At 59.3% G+C, this 18,693-nt stretch overlaps 1 protein-coding gene across 4 annotated transcripts; it reads left to right on the top strand.

The window, feature by feature from the left end:
• Window positions 1-232: 232 nt before the first annotated feature.
• On the top strand, window positions 233-17,000 carry SLC44A2 (solute carrier family 44 member 2). Of its 4 annotated transcripts, none has more exons than XM_040581034.1 (22): window positions 233-323; window positions 3,965-4,013; window positions 4,096-4,169; window positions 4,417-4,501; window positions 4,814-4,898; window positions 5,006-5,128; window positions 5,245-5,305; window positions 5,564-5,687; window positions 6,235-6,318; window positions 6,674-6,786; window positions 6,953-7,084; window positions 7,408-7,507; window positions 7,633-7,725; window positions 7,985-8,069; window positions 8,396-8,658; window positions 8,731-8,825; window positions 9,259-9,362; window positions 9,714-9,787; window positions 10,017-10,087; window positions 10,287-10,375; window positions 10,769-10,853; window positions 11,334-17,000. In XM_040581034.1, the coding sequence occupies exons 1-22, from the start codon at window positions 278-280 to the stop codon at window positions 11,453-11,455; spliced, it is 2,157 nt and encodes a 718-aa protein (XP_040436968.1). In that variant the 5' UTR covers window positions 233-277; the 3' UTR covers window positions 11,456-17,000. The 4 variants fall into 4 exon arrangements, with proteins under 4 accessions (XP_040436968.1, XP_040436970.1, XP_040436969.1 ...); XM_040581036.1 differs by having other exon boundaries at window positions 13,702-17,000; XM_040581035.1 differs by lacking the exon at window positions 233-323 and adding an exon at window positions 1,430-1,808.
• Window positions 17,001-18,693: the final 1,693 nt, after the last annotated feature.

An 18,693-nucleotide genomic window follows, 5' to 3' on the forward strand; every position in this document is an offset into this window, starting at 1 on the left:
CCCCGCCCCTCCCCCCCGGAGGTCCCCGACCCCCCCTCCCCTCTCCCCGCCCCCTTCCCCCCCGGGGGTCCCCGACCCCCGACCCCTCCCCCAGCGCTCCCCGCCCCCCCCCCCGCCCATCCCGGGGCGGAGCGGCGCGGGGCGGGGCGGGCCGGGGGGAGGGGGGGGGAGCAGGGGCCGCCCCTCCCCCAGCCGCAGGCGCAGCGCCGGGGGGAGCCCGGGGGGACCTGGGGGGGGCGGGAGGAGCCGCCGGAGCATCCCGGAGCCGCCGCCCGCCATGGAGGAGCCCGCCGCGGGCAGCAGGGACCCGGCCGGCGCTTACGGTACCGAGCGGACCCCCCCACCCCCACCCCGGGGGGCTCCCCGAGCCCCCCTGCCCTGCCCTGGGGGTCCCCCGGGGTGTGGGGGGCCCGGGGGGCGGGTGCTGGGGGGAGGGGGGGCAGGGCTGGGGATCCCCGGGTTTGGGGACGCACAGGGCTTGGGACCCCCGGATTTGGGGACCCCCAGGGCTTGGGACACCCCGGGTTTAAGGAACCCCAGGGCCTGCGACCCCCAGGTTTGAGGACCCCCAAGTCTGGGATACCCAGGGCTCGAGACCACCAGGTTTGAAGACACCTGGGTTTGAGGATGCTCAGACTTTGGGGATCCCCCGAATTTGGGGACCCCCCAGGGGTTTGAGACCCCCGGGTTTGGGGACTTCCAGTTTTGCGGACCCCCAGGATTTTGGACACATACCCCCATTTTTGGGGACCCCCTGGGTTTGGGGACACTTGGGGCTTCGGGACCCCAGTTTTGGGGACCTCCCAGGCTTGGGAGCCACAGGGCTTGGGGACCCCCAGGGGGCTTGGAGCCCACACCCCCCAGGCAGATGCTGTGCCCTGCCGGGGGGTCCCAGCACCCCAATGCCTGCAGGGGCAGGGGCTTCCCTCATGCGGGGGGGGGGGGGGCTGTGTTGGGGGGCTCGGGGTGACCCTCGGCTCCACATTGCTGCCAGTGCAAGACCCTCCACAGGGCGTGGGGGGGGCTCCCAGTGCCCCCGAAGCTACGGGGGTGGGGGAGCTCCATCCCCACCGAGCTGGCTCAAGCGCCGCGCCCCCTTCCCGCTGTCACCCCTGGTGGTCCCCCAAATTTCTGGGGACAAGGAGGGGGGGCCGCGGCATCGCCGCCGGTTTTCCCGACCCGGGGGGGGCCGCCCAGCACTCCCCAGCTCCCGCTTTTGTTCCCCGAACGGCCTGACATCACCGGCAGCCTATAAGCGCCGGTGCCGCCGCCGTGGTGCCGCCTGCCCGCGACCCCCGAGCGTGGGTGGCGGTGGCCGTGGCGGTGGCGGTGGTGGTGGGCAGCTATTCCTGACCGCCCGCCGCGCCGGCTCCCGGTTATTTATTTATCGCCTAAATATAACGCAGGGGTGGGGATGGGAGGCTCGGCGTCGCCGGCGCTATCGGCATCGCCGCCCTCGCGCCCTTTGCCGGTTGAAACCGGTGGCTCACCGCTTGCCCGTGTGCCTCGCCAACCGCGGCGCTGGCTTTGCCAGGCCCAGAGAACCCTCCGGCACCCACCGTGCCAGCGCGGCAGCTGCCGGGCCCTGGGGTGGTTGGCGGGACGCCGCTGGCACGCGGGGGGTGGCGCGTTGGCGCACCGGAGGGTGGGTTTTCGGTGTGTTTAACCGGAGGGTGACGGTGGGTGACGGTGACGGCACACCCAGGGCGGTGCGTACGTACGGCTGTGCGGCTGCCGTAGGCCGGGGACGGAGGCGCGGGCGCTTGCCGGCATGGGGGGCCAGGGGGAGAACTACTACGGCAAACACGGTAAGGGTTTGGCACCTGCTTGCCGTGGGCGACGGTGGGCCTGGGGTAGTGTGGTTGTGGGCTGGGGGCACCGGTGGTGGCTCGCCGTGGGGCAGGGGGACGTCGGTGGGTCGGGGGCACCGTTGGGTGCTTGCTGTGGGTGGGGGGCATGTCGGTGTGCTGGGGGCACCGGCGGCAGCTCACCGTGGGTCAGCGGCGCGGTGGTGTCTCGCCGTGGGTCTGGGGGACGTCGGTGTGTTGGGGGCACTGTCGGTGTCTCACTGTGGGTCGGGGGCACCTTCGGTGTCTCGCCGTGGGTCTGGGGGACATCGGTGTGTTGGGGGCACCGTCGGTGTCTCGCTGTGGGTCAGGGGCACCGTCGGTGTCTCGCCGTGGGTCGAGGGGACATCGGTGGGTCGGGGGCACCGTCGGTGTCTCGCCGTGGGTCTGGGGGACATCGGTGGGTCGGGGGCACCGTCAGTGTCTCGCCGTGGGTCAGGGGGGACGTTGGTGGGTCGGGGGGCTGCCGCTCGCCACGGCACCGAGGAAGTTAAACTGCAGCGGATAAAAGAGAAAAAAAACAAACCCAAAATGGGTGAAAAAGGGGGGGAAACGGGCAAAGCAAAACCAAAAGTAGCCGCGTTTCCACCGCGGTCCCCTCCCCTGGATGGGGGGGGCTGGGGGGCCGCCCTCGCCGTGCACTGGCATAACCAGCACGACGGCGTCACTGGCGCCAGTGGTTAATGCTCAACTGGGACAAACTGGTTCCCACCGCGGCTCGTCACCGGGGCAGCCGCGGCCCCGTCGCTGGTTTTGGGGGGGTCCCTGGGGTTGAATTGTTCCTTGTCGCCCCCCCCCCAGCAGTGACACCCCCTCCCCCCATGCTGCTGTTTTGGGGTGGGGGGTCTTGGGAAGGGCTGGGGTAGGGGTTTGGCTGCTCCGGGGCCGTTGGGGTCAGTGGGGGTGGGGAGGACGAGCTGGGCCCCCCCAAAATAGCCTGGAGCAAAGGTGTCCCCGGTGTGGGGGTGCTGGGAGCCCCCCTAAGGCCCCCCCAAAACAGACTGTCCCTGCCATGGGGCTCCTGGGACCCTCCCCTAAAATAAACTGTCCCTGCTGTGGGGCTGCTGGGAGCCCCCCTAAGGGCACCCCAAAAGAGATGAGTCCCTGCCATGGGGCTGCTGGGAGCCCCCCTAAAGGCCCCCCAAAACAGAAGTGTCCCCAGCACAGGGGCTGCTCTGAGCCCCCCCAAAAGGCCCCCCAAAACAGATGTATCTCTGCCATGGGAATCCTGGGAGCCCCCCCAAGGCCCCCCCAAAACAGATGTGTCCCTGCCATGGGACTGCTCTGAGCCCCCCCTAAGGGTACCCCAAAACAGACGTGTCCCTGTGTCCCTGGCACAGGGGCTGCTCTGGAAGCCCCCCCAAAACAGATGCATCCCTGCCCTGGGGCTCCTTGAAGACCCCCTAAAGGCCCCCCAAAACAGACGTGTCCCCAGCACAGGGGCTGCTCTGAGCCCCCCCAAAAGACCCCCCAAAACAGACTGTCCTTGCCATGGGGCTGCTCTGAGCCCCCCCTAGGGGCACCCCAAAACAGACGTGTCCCTGGCACAGGGGCTGCTTTGAGCCCCCCCAAAACACCCCCTCAAAACAGACTGTCCCTGTCATGGGGCTGCTGGGAGCCCCCCCAAAAGGCCCCCCAAAAGAGAGGTGTCCCCGGCTCCGGGCTGCTCCCACGGTGCTTCCCTGGCTGAATTCCCACCCTAAAAATACAGAGGGATGGTGGATCCTGGATCCTGGATCACCGTCCGCGCTGGGACAGAGCCAGGAGGGTCCCCCCACCACGATGCCCACGCTGCCGCGCCACCCCTGGGGTCCCCCCCACCATTGCTGCTCCGGCCCCACGGCGCTTCCGCGGGATTTGGGGTGTCCTGGGGAATGTTTTTGGCGCGAGCCGCGTGGGAATGGCTTTTCCAAGGGAATAATTGTTTCCACGCCAGGGAAGCGGAGGCAGGGACGGAGGGAAGTGGCTGCGGGAGGGTTTTTTCCTCCCGATTCTATTCATCCCGCTTCCACCGCTGCTCTCCATGGGTCCGGTGGGGCGAGGAGGGGGAGGAAGCCCCTTCCTGCCATCCCGTCCATCCTCTGAATTATTTTTCCATTCCTCCTTCACCTCCGCAGGGACGCCGCAGAAGTACGACCCGACTTTCAAAGGTCCCATCTACGACAGGTAAGTGAAGGCGCGCGCGCCGGTTTCGGTGGTGCCGCGGTGCCTGGTGTCGTGCCGGCAACGCTCCTCTTCCCGCTGGCAGGGGCTGCACCGACATCATCTGCTGCGTCCTGCTGGTCATCGCCATCGTGGGCTATGTGGTGGTGGGCGTCGTGGGTATGTACCGCAGTGGGGGTCTGCGCTGGTTTTTGCTGCGGCGGGAAGTTTCTGGGAGTTGGGAATGCTCGGCTGGTGGCCGGCTCAGTGTCTGTGCCAGCGAAATCCTGTGGCAAGGGGCGTTGGGTCATCCAGATGGGGATGGAGGGTCACTGCGGGGGTCTCGCTAGCGGTGGGTAGGGGGCACTAAGGGAGCGAGGGCCGCTGGTGTAACCGCAGCCCCGTTGTTCTGCCTCCCCCTGCCCAGCCTGGACCCATGGGGACCCCCGGAAGGTGATCTACCCGACCGACAGTCGTGGGCAGTTCTGCGGGCAGCAGGGAACCCCTAACGAGTACGTGTCCTGGCTCGCGGCTATCGTTCACCGGCACCCCGGCATTGCCGGAGAGACCGGCACCTTGGGGTGCCGCGATGGGCAGCGCGCCCTGCCCGTGCTGCGTGCTCTCCTCTGCCTGCGTGGCACGGTGGAGACCCTGCCCACTCCCAGGAGGGCACAAACCCCCTGCAGCTCCTGGGGGTTGGGGGTACTTTGGGACCCTCCATGCCGCGGGTGTGGGTGCTTCCATCACCTCTCCTGGTGCAGGATCTTCCCCAAACCGGGATCATTGTTATTATTTTTGGCCTGTTTTTGTGTTTTTTTTCCCAGGAAGAAACCTTTCCTCTTTTACTTTGACATTGTGAAGTGTGCCAGCCCGCTGGTGCTGCTGGAATTTCAGTGCCCAACCACGCAGGTACCGACCCCCGCTCCTCGATGCTCTGCAGCTCCTTGGGAAAGCTCCGGTTCGCGGGGGTTCATGCCTTGACGCGCCGCGTCCCCGTTGCCTCTTCTCCCATCCAGATCTGCGTCAGCAAATGCCCGGACCGGTACCTGACGTACCTGAGTGCCTATGGCTCCCGCGCGGCCGGCGAGCTGGAGTACTACCGGCAATTCTGCGTCCCTGAGTTTAAAAACCTGCAGAAGGTGGGTGGCAGGGAGCGCGGCAGTGGCGTTTCTCCGTCAGCCCCGGCGATGCTGGCGTTCTCTGGTGCGGTAATTCCTGCCCAAAGCTCACATCCCCACTCGCTGTCCCCATCCAGGCTCCTGTGGAGGTACTGAAGGACAAGGAGTGCCCGGCCATGATTATCCCCAGCACACCACGTATGTCTGGAGGGCTAACGAGCTGATTAATGAGCTGATTAATGAGCCTGCTGGCTTCTGGCAGGGTCAGGGGAAGCAGCCGCCTCGCAGGCTGCCCCTTGGTGGCATTTTTTGGGGGAGTCGGAGGCTCCTGTTTGGGGTTTCTGGGGATCCGGTGTCTGTTTGGGACGGTGGGGAGGGGGTTTTGATTGTTTTCCCGGGGTGGTTGGGCGAGCGTGGCCGGCGGTTTGCGATGCTGAGTTCCCCCTTCTTGCCCAGTGGCGCGGCGATGCTTCCCGGCCATCCGGGCCAAGAAGGGTGTCATCATGGTTGGCAACGAGACCACGTACGACGACGGCCATGGGCACCGGAGGAACGTCACCGAGCTGCTGGAAGGGGCCAAGTGAGTCCCCACGGTCCCCAGTCACTTCGCTTTTGCTGGGGCGGTGCCGAGAGCGAGCGCGTGCGGCGATACCGGCAGCGTGGCAGGGATGCGGCCACACCTGAGGGAGCCTCTTAATGAGCTTCTTCGTTATTGCTGCTTCACGCGGAAGAGGAGCAAAGGCTTTTATCTGTTGGCACTTCTGCACCACTTTCCTGGATGGATTTATGCCATGGGAGAGCCTTGAAAGCCCTGGCACGGAGCCCCCGCCTTGGCAAGACACGCTGTGCCGCAACCCCGTGTTTGAAATGGGAGCTGGAAGCAGGGACAGAGGGGAAGCAGCGGGGGCAGCTTGAAGGAATACAGGGCCAGGAAACCCGCCTTGGTCTTGTTGGATTTTCTTGTTTTCAGGGAATCCGGCCGAGGGCTGCGTGGCGGGGAAGGACAAGGGACCATTGAGGCAGCGCCGAGTGCCGGCAGCGGGTGCAGGCAGAGCCGCGCTGGGGCTGATGCTCCTGCTCCTTTCCCCCTCGGCTTCTGCTTCATCTGTGTTTTATTTCTGTTGCAGAAAAGCAAACGTGGTCCTGGAAACCAGACAACTGGCCATGAAGATCTTCGAAGATTACACCGTTTCCTGGTACTGGATAATCATGTGCGTACGGGCCAAGCCATGCGTTACGGTCATCCCGTCCCACCGTGCTGGGTGCCTGCAACAGACTTGGTGCCGCCCTCAGAATTGGGGCAAAACTTGTGAAATACCGTTTTCTTTCTTTTTTTTCCCCTGCCTTTGCATCGTTTCCACTCAAACTAAAGGAGAGGCGGGTGTGTGTGTGTGTGTGTGTTTTGGAGCAACTCCTGCTCGCGCTCCGTCCCCTCCGCCTTCAGCGATTCCCAATTTTAAGGCTCCTGTCATGAACAGCTTGAGGACGAGCTGACCGATGGAGGGAAGCGGTGGGGAGGGGGTGGCATCGCCCGTTTTTTGACACGCTGCTGCCTTCCTCCCACAGAGGCCTCGTCATCGCCATGGTGGCCAGCTTCATCTTCATCGTCCTGCTCCGCTTCCTGGCTGGGATCATGGTCTGGGTGATGATCGTGATGGTCATCCTGGTGCTGGGCTACGGTGAGCGAGGGGTGGGGAGCTCCCCCTTCTCCTTTCCCTGGCTATAGTGGGATTTGCACAAAGGTCTTGCGCCGCGTCCCCCCGCATCTTCAACCCCGGCGTCTGCCACCATCTCGGTCTCCGCTTTTCAGTGCGGACGGAACAATTTTCCTGGTTTTTGCCGCAGGAATCTTCCACTGTTACATGGAATATGCCAAATTGAAAGGGGAAGCGGGTTCTGACATCTCCCTGAAGGACCTGGGATTTCAGACCGACCTACGCGTCTACCTCCACCTGCGGCAGACGTGGCTGGCGTTCAGTGAGTCTCCGTCCTCCTGGGGCCGCAGGAGGGGACAGGGTGGCTGTGCCCCAGCCCTGGGGGAAGGTGGGGCGCGGAGGTTCGGGGTCTTCTCAGTCTCCTCACAGCTCTACGCAAAGTGCTGGGATAAGGAGGGTGGATTTGTTCGATGTCGCCACCACTACGAGGTGGGATGACTGGCCACGGGGTGGGTGCTGCTCTTCCATGTGGGCCGCAGTGCTGGACGTCCCCTACCACGATGGGTTGGCTTTTGGGAAGGCAAAGGTGGCCATCGAGCACCACCCGTGCCCTCGTGCTACCCAGGGCTCCCCTTCTCCTCCCAGTGATCATCCTGTGCATCGTGGAGGTGGTCATCATACTGCTGCTCGTCTTCCTCCGCAAGAGGATCCTCATCGCCATCGCGCTCATTAAGGAGGCCAGCAGGTCTGGGTGGCCCCTGTCCCCAAGCAGAGGTGGCCGTTGTCACCCGTCACGGCAGGAGGACTCGGGGTGGATGGGCTCCTGTCGCCACCGGGATTTTAACCAGGTTTTAACCATCTTCTCGGCAGGGCTGTCGGCCACATCATGATGTCGCTGCTCTTCCCGCTGTGCACCTTCTTCCTGCTGTGCCTCTGCATCGCCTACTGGGCCAGCACTGCCGTGTATCCTTTCTTCTTCCTCTTCCCGGCGCCTCTGCTTCCCAGGAAGGAAGCTGCTCGGAAATCAAAGGTCTTCCAGGGCGCCGAACATCTCACGGGATTAGTAACGCGCCCGGGTGCAAAGCTGCCAGCTCAAGCCTCGAAGTTTAAACTTAAAATAAAACCTAAAAGAGCGATGGCAGGAGGGTGGCGACAGCGGATCCGAGCGAGGGCTCAGGTCTGGCCTTTGCAGAACCGCATCTCCTTAACCCTTGCGCTGCAGCTTCCTCTCCACCTCCAACGAGGCGATCTACAAGGTGTTCAACGAGACCGCGTGCCAGTTTTCCGGCCAGACCTGCAAACCGGAGGTGAGGACGTTGGGGAAACCCGTATGAACACTGGGCTTAATCAGTCACATTTATTACAGGAAAAATATTTGGGTGGCTCTTTGAGCCTTACAGCAATTTGAGTGTAATTCCGCCTTTCTGAGCTCGTTTACATCACAGAGTTATTTTCCTTCAAGCCGTTGGGTGCGCAAAGCTGATTTTTTTGGTCCGAGTGAATGCTACCAAAAGAATTAAGCAGGATAATGTCTTCTGCAAGTTGGGATTGCTTTGGGTTGACCGAAAGGTGCCGTCAGCCTGCCCAGCGGCACAACTCCGGTCACCAGCTGAGCGTCTGCTGTCCTCTCTAGACCTTCAACGTGAGCAACGTCACCAAGCTGTGCCCCGACGCCCAGTGCCTCTTTGCATTCTATGGAGGAGAGACAGCGTACCACAAGTACCTCATCATCCTGCAGTTCTTCAACGTCTTCATGTTCTTCTGGCTCGCCAACTTCGTGATCGCGCTGGGCCAGGTGACGCTGGCGGGGGCCTTCGCGTCGTACTACTGGGCCTTCAAGAAACCCGACGACATGCCCGCCTTCCCCCTCTTCTCAGCCTTCGGCCGTGCGCTCCGGTACGTCCCTCCCGAGGGCAACTCGTGAGCTTCTCGAGGTTGTCCCCTTCTAATGGCAGCCATCGTCCCCAGGTACCACACCGGCTCGCTGGCCTTCGGCTCTCTGATCCTCGCCATCATCCAAGTCATCAGGGTCATCCTGGAGTATCTGGACCACAGGTTAAAAGGTACCAAAGTGGGAAACGAGTAGACCAACAAAGTTGGCTGCTTCTGCGTTCCTCAGTGCCAGAGCTCATGGCTAACGTCCAGGGGAATCGTTTCAGTATTTCAGTAGAGAATCAGGATTTTCCTTTAGGATCCCATAGTCGAGCTCTTTCTCTGAGAGGTGTTGCAGGGTAGGAGCCGGGGGATGTGCCGTCAGGCCAGCCAGGCCTGGGTGTCCGTCCAGGTGCCCGGGATGCCGGTGTCTGGCTGTACGACCCTGTCGATTGTGAAACGTAACCAGCAAGCGGGAGCATGTGGAGGGCCAGGGAGGCATGGAGAGAGGGGGGAGGATGCGATGGGGCAGTGGGACATCTCGTCGGGGACCCTGACGTTGCTTCTGTAAGGAAAGGCGTCCCTGGCTTTGGCTGCTCACTCTCTCCCTTGGCGCTCCTCCAGCTGCAGATAATAAGTTTGCCAAGTTCCTCCTGAGCTGCCTGAAGTGCTGCTTCTGGTGCCTGGAAAAATTCATCAAATTCCTCAACAGAAACGCATACATCATGGTAAGAGTCTCCCAACTGTCATGTCCAAAGGGCTACGGTGGGGGCGGTTTGGGTGGCTGTTGAGAGCCGTGGCTCCCAGCGGCACGGGTGGACAAAGCTTTGGAGCCTTTCCCAGCCGTGTTGCTCTGGCTTCGGGAGGCGCCTTCCTGGAGACACCACGCAGGGTTGGGGGGCTGCAGCTCTCGGTGCCCATGCAGCCTGACCTACCAGGGGAGGTAGAAGCGCTCGGCAGGGTGGGATTTATCAAGTTTTGCTTGAAGATGGGATTAATCATACCCTCTTCTTAGCGGTGAGCTCAGCGCAGCTCCGTTTCTCTCTTCCCCCACCCCGTTTTTCTGGGACCCCCTCTAGATCGCTGTCTACGGCACCAACTTCTGCACCTCTGCCAGGAACGCGTTCTCCCTGCTGATGAGGAACATCATTAGGTGAGGTCCTGGTGGGCTCCAGGGCTCCACTCTCCACCGCAGACTCAGTTATTTCCAAGCCCCTTCTGGCTGCCAAAGATCAGCCCAGATCTGCCTGCCTTGTTCCCAGGCTTTCATGGCGCTTTGTGCCACCTTCGCAACACGCGGGCACGTCGGCCGCTTCCCCCCGCGCTTCCTTCTGAGCTGGGGGGGAAAAGGATGCGGACGCTCGTCTCTGTCTTGTTTGCAGGGTGGCCGTTCTAGATAAAGTCACAGATTTCCTCTTCTTCCTTGGTAAACTCCTCATCGTGGGAAGCGTCGGTAAGCGCTGGGGACAGGGAGTTTCTCCTCAGGGCTGCTCCAGGCCTTCATAGGTGGCTGCACCTTCCCAAAACCTCCGCACTCTTCACCCTCCCGCAAAACCGCTCCTTTCCATCCTGTTTCACATCCTCCCCGCACCCCTCTGCTGCCTGCCTTCTGCCAGGCACCCCACAGCCATTTCCATCGTTTGCTTTCCCAGGAATCCTTGCCTTCTTCTTCTTCACCCAGCGGATAAAGCTGGTCCAGGACACAGCGCCGCCGCTGAATTACTACTGGGTCCCCATTCTGGTGAGCCGCTTTCTGGGCTTTGGGGGAGTGTGGAGGCAGTGGAGAGCGATCCTTAACACGAATGCCGTAAAAACGCCCCTTCGCCCGCTGCTTCTGAAGGACCTTCTTTGTTGGGGGTGTTTGGCCCCGTTGAAACAAGCCCTTTGTTCCGGCCAGCCGCGAAGAGGTGTCTCGCCCTTCCCATGCTGCCCACATTGGCCCCCGTCCACCATCGCCGCTGAGGCCTTTTGTCCGGAATCGGGCTTCTCTGAACAGTCCTGCCCTGTTCACTTCTCTGCCTTTCCCTGGGGAATTTGGGATTCAGCAGGTTTCCTCCTCCCGGCCAAGGGAGCAGGGCTTTGCGCTCTTTGCCAATGCCAGGGTGCGGCATGACGACACCGTTTCTCTTTGCAGACGGTGATTGTGGGCTCCTACCTCATTGCCCACGGGTTCTTCAGCGTGTACGGCATGTGCGTGGACACCCTCTTCCTCTGCTTCTGTAAGTATCTGCCTCAGAGGGTCCGTCCCCTGCTGGGTGGCCATTTGGGGCAGGGAGTGAAACCTCCCCCCCGTTGGGGCCGAACCCCAGAGTTGTGCAGATTTGGGGTTTCCTCCAAATTCCCGTGGCCTCTCTGCGGGGTTTTCTCCCACTTTTTTGCTTTGCCAAACTCCCTCCTGCGTTCTCACCAGCATCTGCTTTTGCAACAGAAACCCACAGCCGTTCTTTGGGTCTCCTGTGGTTTCTCTTGGTCTTTCTGTTTTGGTGCTTTGGTCTTGGTGGAACCTAACTGCAACTAACTTCTGTTTTCCTTTTTGTTTTTTTTTTTTCTTCTTCTTCTTTCTCCTTTCTTCCTTCCCCTCAACTCGCCTCTTCATCTCTCTCCTCACATGTTCTCCACCCTTCATCTCCACCCTGCCTCCTCCCGGCTTTTCCGCTCTTTCTCACTCTTCCCCATCTTCTTCCCGGGGTTGCGGAAAGGTGAAGATCTGGAGAGGAACGATGGATCCCCCGAGAGGCCTTACTACATGTCCCCCGAGCTGAGTGAGATCCTGCTGAAGGGCAACCTAGAGCCTTCCAAAAGCGCCGATAGCCAAGGCTAGGGGCTGGCCCCGGGAGGAAGGCTGCGTGCCTGGAGGGGGGGCCGCGGGACGCTCTCGGCCCCCCAACCCAAGCAGCGTTCTCCTAACCCCCCTGGGTGGCAACCATGGTGCAGATCCTTCCCCTGGATGTCCTCTGCAGCCTGGAGGGCGGAGGGGGTGCCGGTTCCTCAGTGCCCCGTGCTGTATCAAACCTACCTTCCTGCCCAACAATGAATATTCCTGTATGGAGAGAACGAACCCAGAGCGTCACCTAGAGTTAATCTGGGCTCCCACGTGTCCGGCAGCGCCTGGACGCGCCCGGGTGCCAATATAGGGTTGCGTTTCATGTTGAAGCGGAGATTTTTGTTCCTAACGGCCAGCTGTGGAAGGGATGGGAGAGCTGCGGCGCCGGCGGCAGGCACCCGGCGTTGTTTGCGGTTTGTGGGACGGGTCGAGTGGGTTCCACAGCTTGAGAACTGGTCTCTCTGTGCTTTCCTCTTTGTTTTGCCCCCAGCAGAGAGCAACAAGCCTCGCTCCTCGCCCACTCTTTCTATGCAAAACAGGGTTGGCGCGCTTAAAAAAAAAAAAAAAACAGAGTTCTTGGTGAGAATGCAGATCCGTTGCTTTTAAGTCTGTTGCATCAGCAGGGTCCTCCTGGCAAAATGGAGCTCGCCCTTCCCGCAGCCGAAAGCTCCTGTTCCCACGTGCCGTCGGTTTAGGGAAGCTGAAAAGAGCCGTTGCCGTTAAAACTTTGACTGGCAGCATCCCTTGTTTCAAAACGGCGTCTCCGGCTGGTTGCGTGGAGGTTTAATCACTGCGGGGAGGTGGTGGCTCGTCCTGGGAGCTGCCTGGTGGGCTCTGCTCTCCCACCACCCCGCCAGGGTGGTTGAGTTGATGGTTTGGCTTCTGTCTGGCGGCGGCTTCTAGCGGGGGGGAGGAGCTGCAGGGCTGTAACGACTTTCCACGCTTGCAAAGCGTCTGCAGCCCTGCAGGCTGGGGTGGCTGTGGGAAGGCAGAGGGAGCCCACGTGGAGGGCGAGTCCCTGCGCTGGTGACTTCTAATTGCCGCGGGTTCGTTAAGGCGATGTCCGGAGGAGCGGTGTGAGCGTCCCCGACGGGGCTACAGGGAAACCGTGCGTTGCACTGGCAGGTGTTACACTGGGGATGTGTCGTGGCATCTCTGCGGCTTGAGAAATCAGAGCAAAAAAACCCCAGTTTGATGGGGAGGCAGCTGGTGGGGGCTGCAGCCCCTAAAGGAACAGCAGCCAAGCCCTGGCTGGAGCCTGGCCTCATTTTCTCCTCTTGATAGTCCAGAAATGGTCAAATTTTTTTTAAAAAAAAGCCATTCTGGCCACGTGCTGCCCGGGTAGCCGGATCTCCTGTTAGAAATCCTCACACGGCCAGAGTGCCCCGTCTCACAAGTCCTGCCCTCTTAGGACAAAGCCGTAGTGTTAACACTCGTGTTTTCATCGCGGAGAAGTACTGAAATCCCTCTCAAAATATCCCAGGGCGCTTTCACTCGACGCTGAGGCTGCTGCTTTGTGGGTTTGTTTGGTTTGGGGTTGGACAGTTGTTTGGTTTTCGTTGTTTTTTTTCTTTTCTTTTTTGGTGGCTGTGATTTTCCTACCGCTTCTTGTTGGCGCAGCTGCTTGGCTTTGAGCGGCGAGAGGCTGCGCGGCGTGTTCGGCGCTGGGAATACACCTCGTGATTATGTATGCGTGGTGTGTTGATGAGGGCGTCGGGCACCCGGCAAGCAGCGCCAAGTGAATACCGAGCGAAATTGCTTTGCGCTCGCGTCATGAGCCGTTTTCGGCTGCACAAAGAGCAAGGAGAGCCACCGCTGCCCAGCTCCGGAGAGGGAGGGATGCGTGTTTCCAGCTGGCAGAGATCTCTTTCCCTACAGCACTGTTAGACTTTCCCGCTGCCACCCGGATAAAAAAGAAAACCAAACAACACAAAGCACCCAAACCTCTGCTTTCTTCTAAATAACAGCGTCCCGTTTCCAGAGGGTGGTGCTCCCCAGGAAACGGGAGAGGTGCGGCTGCGGTGGCATTTAGCTGTGACATGGGGAGAAAATCCCACCCGCAATGAGCCAAAAGACCTTTATTGTTATCAAAGATAATTGTGAGACGAGCAGGATGGCTGCTCCTCTAGCATCTCTCTGCCTTGAGGCTCCTCACAGCACCTGCTGTGACTCCTGCCACACCAACCTGTGTGTCTGTCCCCCCGCCACTGCTGTGCGGGGCGGCGGGGGGTTTCTCTTTGCAGTGGAAGACCTGGAGCGTAACGACGGGTCGGCCGAAAAGCCTTATTTTATGTCGCCCAACCTGAAAAAGCTCCTGAAGAAGACGAACAAAGGTCAGCCGGACGCATAGAGCCTGCCCTCGTCCTTTCTGCGTCTCTTCTTCGTGTTCCCGCTCCGGGAGCGGAGCCGCAGGATCGCGCTGGGCGCTCAGCGTTTGTCCCACATGGAAATCTCGTTACTGAACCTTGAACCGCCGTCTCCTCGACCCCTGCCACGGGAGGGGGCTTCGCTGGAGAGGGGAGCGAGTGCTTGTTAGTGATTCCACCCGAAATCGTCGGGGCTGCTAAAAGAAGACGGCTCTCGTGTGGCCGCCTCCGCAGAATACATCGCCGCTAATGTCCCATCGGTCCCCAGCCAGCTCAGGTACCGAGCTGGGGAGTTCCCGGCCGCATCCTGCCAGCGCAGGTGCTGATAAAAGCAGCACTGACACGGGGCAAAGCTCCATCTTCCGGCGTGTCGATCGACACCAAACCACATTTAATTGGGTTTAGTAATTTTCTTTTTATACTGCTAAAAAAACAAAGATGGTGCTACCTTCAGGTCGGCTGTGTTTGGTGGTCCCTTGGCACTCGGGAAAATCCAGGTGCTGTGGCGACACACCAGCAAGCCGAGGGGTCTGAGCAGCTCCTCGACTGTTTTTATTTGCAGCCCCCCCCCAAATATTTACTTGCGGCTGTTGATTCCTACCCAGAGAGCTGAAAAATGCTGAAATCGCCTCGCTTCTCTTGCCACCCTTTGGAGACACCTGCTTTGGGGCTGGGCTTGTTTTAGACAATTAATTCCTTTAGGAACATGCCAATTAGTGTTGTTATAGCCACCTGCGGAGGGTTAACGAGCAGGACTTGGGTGTTAACGCAACCCCGGAACGGAGGGATGCTCTGTGCAGTTACACCATATTTCTAGGACTGACAGCTTCTACTGATTCCTCCCCCAAAATCCTGCAGTATATATTTAAAAAAAATAATTATATATATATAATAACTTACAGCAAAGCTTAACGGTCGAACAAAACGCTTTGCCTGTGTAATGGGTTTAGGAAGACCCCACCTGCGGGCACGGCGAGGGAGTAATGTGTATATATATATATTGGTTTGGGGTTTTTTAGGATAATATTCGGTAGTTTTAAGCAAACCAAATGACAAACAACAGGTTGCCTTACGTCCTTCAGATGCCATGGCGCAGCCCGGCCCGCTGTCTCCAAGGGGGAAGGTCCAGACCTTCAGCAGCTGTGGTCGGAAGAAACAGAGGAGGCTTGCGAAAAGTAGATTAAAGGGGGTTAAATATCCCTAAAACACAAATAACTAAACTTAACCCCCAAATTTAACAACATTAAAACGCCTCCTCTGACACGCGCAGCTGCTCAAGCGTCCCTTGAGCGACAGGGGGCTTGCCTGGGTATAGTCCCCGCCACAAGTCATACTTTTTTTGTGGTTTAATTTGTGTAAAAATAAACGCACCGAGGCTTTGGCGGGCACTTTACCAGCTCCCAGAGCACAGGGGGTGGTGGGGGCAGCGAGTGCAGGAGGCTTGTGGGGTCACATGTGCCTCCCCGCCTAAAAAAACGCACACCCTCCTTATCACAAACGTCTGCTTAGCCGCATTTAATTTGCGCTGAAGGATATATTTTGCTTCTTTTATACGTATTTCTCGGTAACCTTTAGATCCCTGTAGTATTTTTGTAAGATACGAGGAATGTTTTCTATCCCAGTTACTAAATGGTTTGGGGGTTTTGTACGTTTTGCTTTTTACTGGTTGTTTCAGTTCTGTAGCAGTTATTTCGATCTCTTCCAGTACTGTTTTTATGACAGATTTTGAAATACCTACCTGGCAGCAGGCTGAGACGCTAACTGCCGCGGCTCAGGGCAGCGCAGCACCGCTGACCTCTCCCTGAGCCGACAGCAAGGCGTAGCTCCGCGCTTGCTGGAATCGAAAACGCCATCCTTCCTCCAAAGCGCCTTTTTCCTCGCATCTCGACATAGCCGAGCCGATGCTGGAGGGTAGAGCTAAAAAGAAAAGGCGAAGGTAAACATAGAGCTAAAAAGGTGAAGGTAAAAGTAATGCTGCAAAGGTGAAGGTCAAGCTAAAAACCAGGAAAGGTCAAGCTAAAAAGACAGGAACGATCAAGCTAAAAAAAAAAAGGAAAGGTCAAGCTAAAAAGGAAAGGTAAAACTAAAAGCGTCAAGCTAAAAAGCAGAGAATCCTCTGGGTTTGGGGTAGTGTAAGCAGGAGTGATGACGGGAATATATTCAGTTTATACCCACACCGGCACCTGTGAGAAAATATTTTCCGCAGCCTGATGCTGGTCCTGAATGATTTGAATTATTTTTTTCCTCCCCCCACCCCAACCCGGTGTAGCTTCTGAGGCGGTTTGTTTTATTTCCTGCTTGCAGTTCTGGTGTGGAGGGTAAGTTTGCTCCGGCTCCTTGACTTTAGCTGTTCTCTTTTTTTTGGTATCAAGAGGCTTTGGTTGTCCAAGATAGCAGAAAACCGTCAGTAGCTTGATTTATTTTGCATAAACAGCCGATACACAGCTGAGATTTTTAGGTCTGGAAATAGAAAATGTTGGAATGGGGAACAGATGTAGCAAAAGGCGCGTTCTTTGGGCCGCAAGGGCACCGCTGCGTTCTGTAAACTTGGTGTTTGAGGGGAATTGGGGATTCCTGCTTCCAATAAGCCGAAGCAGCAGCCGGCTTTCCAGGCGTGGCCGAGAGCCTCAGGAAGCAGAGGGGCAAATCTGCCAGGAAATAAGGATGGGGTTTTCTGGGGAAAAAATCGGAGCTGCTCCAGCAAGGGCAGTTCTCTGGTGGGATTTCGGTGTTGGAAAAGCTTCGCTCCATGACTCAGATTATTCCTTTCTGTGAGCATGGAGTGATCTGTGCACTTGAGAGCACGCCTCCCGTGTGAAGCTGCACATTGAGGCATTAATTTGTCTTCAGGAATAACCGCGCTCTTCTCTGTGTCGAGATGCGACTTTTGTCCCTGTAAACTGTGTGTGCTCCGAATCCTTCCCTCAGTCAGGCCAGGGCAAGGAAAAAAAACTAAAAAAAAAAAAAAGCTAAAACCCACAGGGCTGATGTTCTAAAAAAAGAAAATTCATGTTTTTAAATGTATTTCTGAGGCATTAACTACTCCTACCCTGCACTGGGGCTCCCACGCAAGGACGTAGCTCCAGCGGGAGCATCCGCGCGCGTTCCTGATGTCGTGTGTGACGGTTCCCTCGATGTCAGTGTTGCAAACCCTCAAATAAAAGTGCCTGTTCGGACCTTGCTTCCGCCGCGCGCTTCCTTCCCACCTCCTGGGGCTCCGACCCCTGGGCCGACATCTCCACCGCCCTTCGGAGAGGGGTTGGGGGGCGGAGGGGACCCCCGAGGAGCTGCTGGTTCCACCACCCTTGTTAGTTCCTCTTCACGGGGGCTTCGGCTCGTGTTTTTCCACCCAACGGTGCAGAACAGCTGGAAAAAAAGCAGATACATGACAGATACAGCTGGTTTTCACCCCAAAAGCGCACCGGAACGCTCCCACTGCCTCTTTGCAGAGATCGGGGCTTCACCAAATTGGTGGTTTTTTTTACTAATTACAAGGTTTTATCAAACAATCCTCGCCCCACGGGAGGCGGCGATGCCCAGATGAGGTTTAATTTTTATATTTTTTTATTTTTAAGGAGTGAGCGTTCACTCGGATGCTGGCGCTTGTTTAAGTTCATACTCAAGTTGGAGAGAAGCAAAAGACCCCCGGGGGGTCGTTCCCCTTCCACCTGCCAGCAGGAGGAGGAACCTGCGGCCAAGACCCAGGTTAATTAGCACGCGGCGCAGTGGTTAATCACCTCCTCATCCCTCCCTCCGCCAAGACCATGGGGCCAGGAGAGGTGGCTGGTGGCACCCTCCGCCGCGGCCCCCTGCGCTGCTGGGAGGGGACGGGCACCCATGGGTGGCCCCTGCTATAGACTCACCTGCCGTGGCGGTGGCCGGTGGGATGGTGGGCTCCTGGCCAAGGATCATGGTGGCCGGCAGGCTCTGCCCCTCCATGGCGGGCAGCCAGCCCCCAGCCCCCTCTGAGGGCTCAGGGTGTTGTGGGGGGCACCTGCTGCGGGGGGCACCCTGTCCTGTGCCCCTTTGTGCCCCATGTTCTTTGTGGGCCACTGGTCCCCTCAGGCCACTGGTCCCAGTCCCCTCAGGCCACTGGTTCCCACAGACTGGTCCTCTCAGGCCACAGGTCCCCTTAGGCCACTGGTCCCCTAAGGCCACTGGTCACCTCAGGCCGCTGGTCCCCTGATGTCTGTGATCCCCTCAGGCCACTGGTCCTCCCAGACTGGTCCCCTCAGGCCACTGGTCCCCACAGACTGGTCCTCTCAGGCCACCGGTCCCGTTCAGGCCACTGGTCCTCCCAGACTGGTCCCCTCAGGCCACTGGTCCCCTCAGGCCACTGGTCCCCACAGACTGGTCCCCTCAGGCCACTGGTCCTCCCAGACTGGTCCTCTCAGGCCACCGGTCCCTTTCAGGCCACTGGTCCCCTCAGGCCATCAGTCCCATTAGGCTACTGGTCCCCTGAGGACTGTGGTCTACTCAGGCCACCAGTCCCCTCAGGCCACTGGTCCCTTTCAGGCCACTGGTCCCCTCAGGCCATCAGTCCCATTAGGCTACTGGTCCCCTGAGGACTGTGGTCTACTCAGGCCACCAGTCCCCTCAGGCCACTGGTCCTCACAGACTGGTCCCCTCAGGCCACCGGTCCCCTTAGGCCACTGGTCCCCACAGACTGGTCCTCTCAGGCCACCGGTCCCTTTCAGGCCACTGGTCCCCTCAGGCCACTGGTCCCCACAGACTGGTCCTCTCAGGCCACCGGTCCCTTTCAGGCCACTGGTCCCCTCAGGCCACTGGTCCCCACAGACTGGTCCTCTCAGGCCACCGGTCCCTTTCAGGCCACTGGTCCCCTCAGGCCATCACTCCCATTAGGCTACT

The sequence above is a fragment of the Falco naumanni genome (assembly GCF_017639655.2).
Source record: "Falco naumanni isolate bFalNau1 chromosome 13 unlocalized genomic scaffold, bFalNau1.pat SUPER_13_unloc_2, whole genome shotgun sequence".
Classification (NCBI taxonomy): domain Eukaryota; kingdom Metazoa; phylum Chordata; class Aves; order Falconiformes; family Falconidae; genus Falco; species Falco naumanni.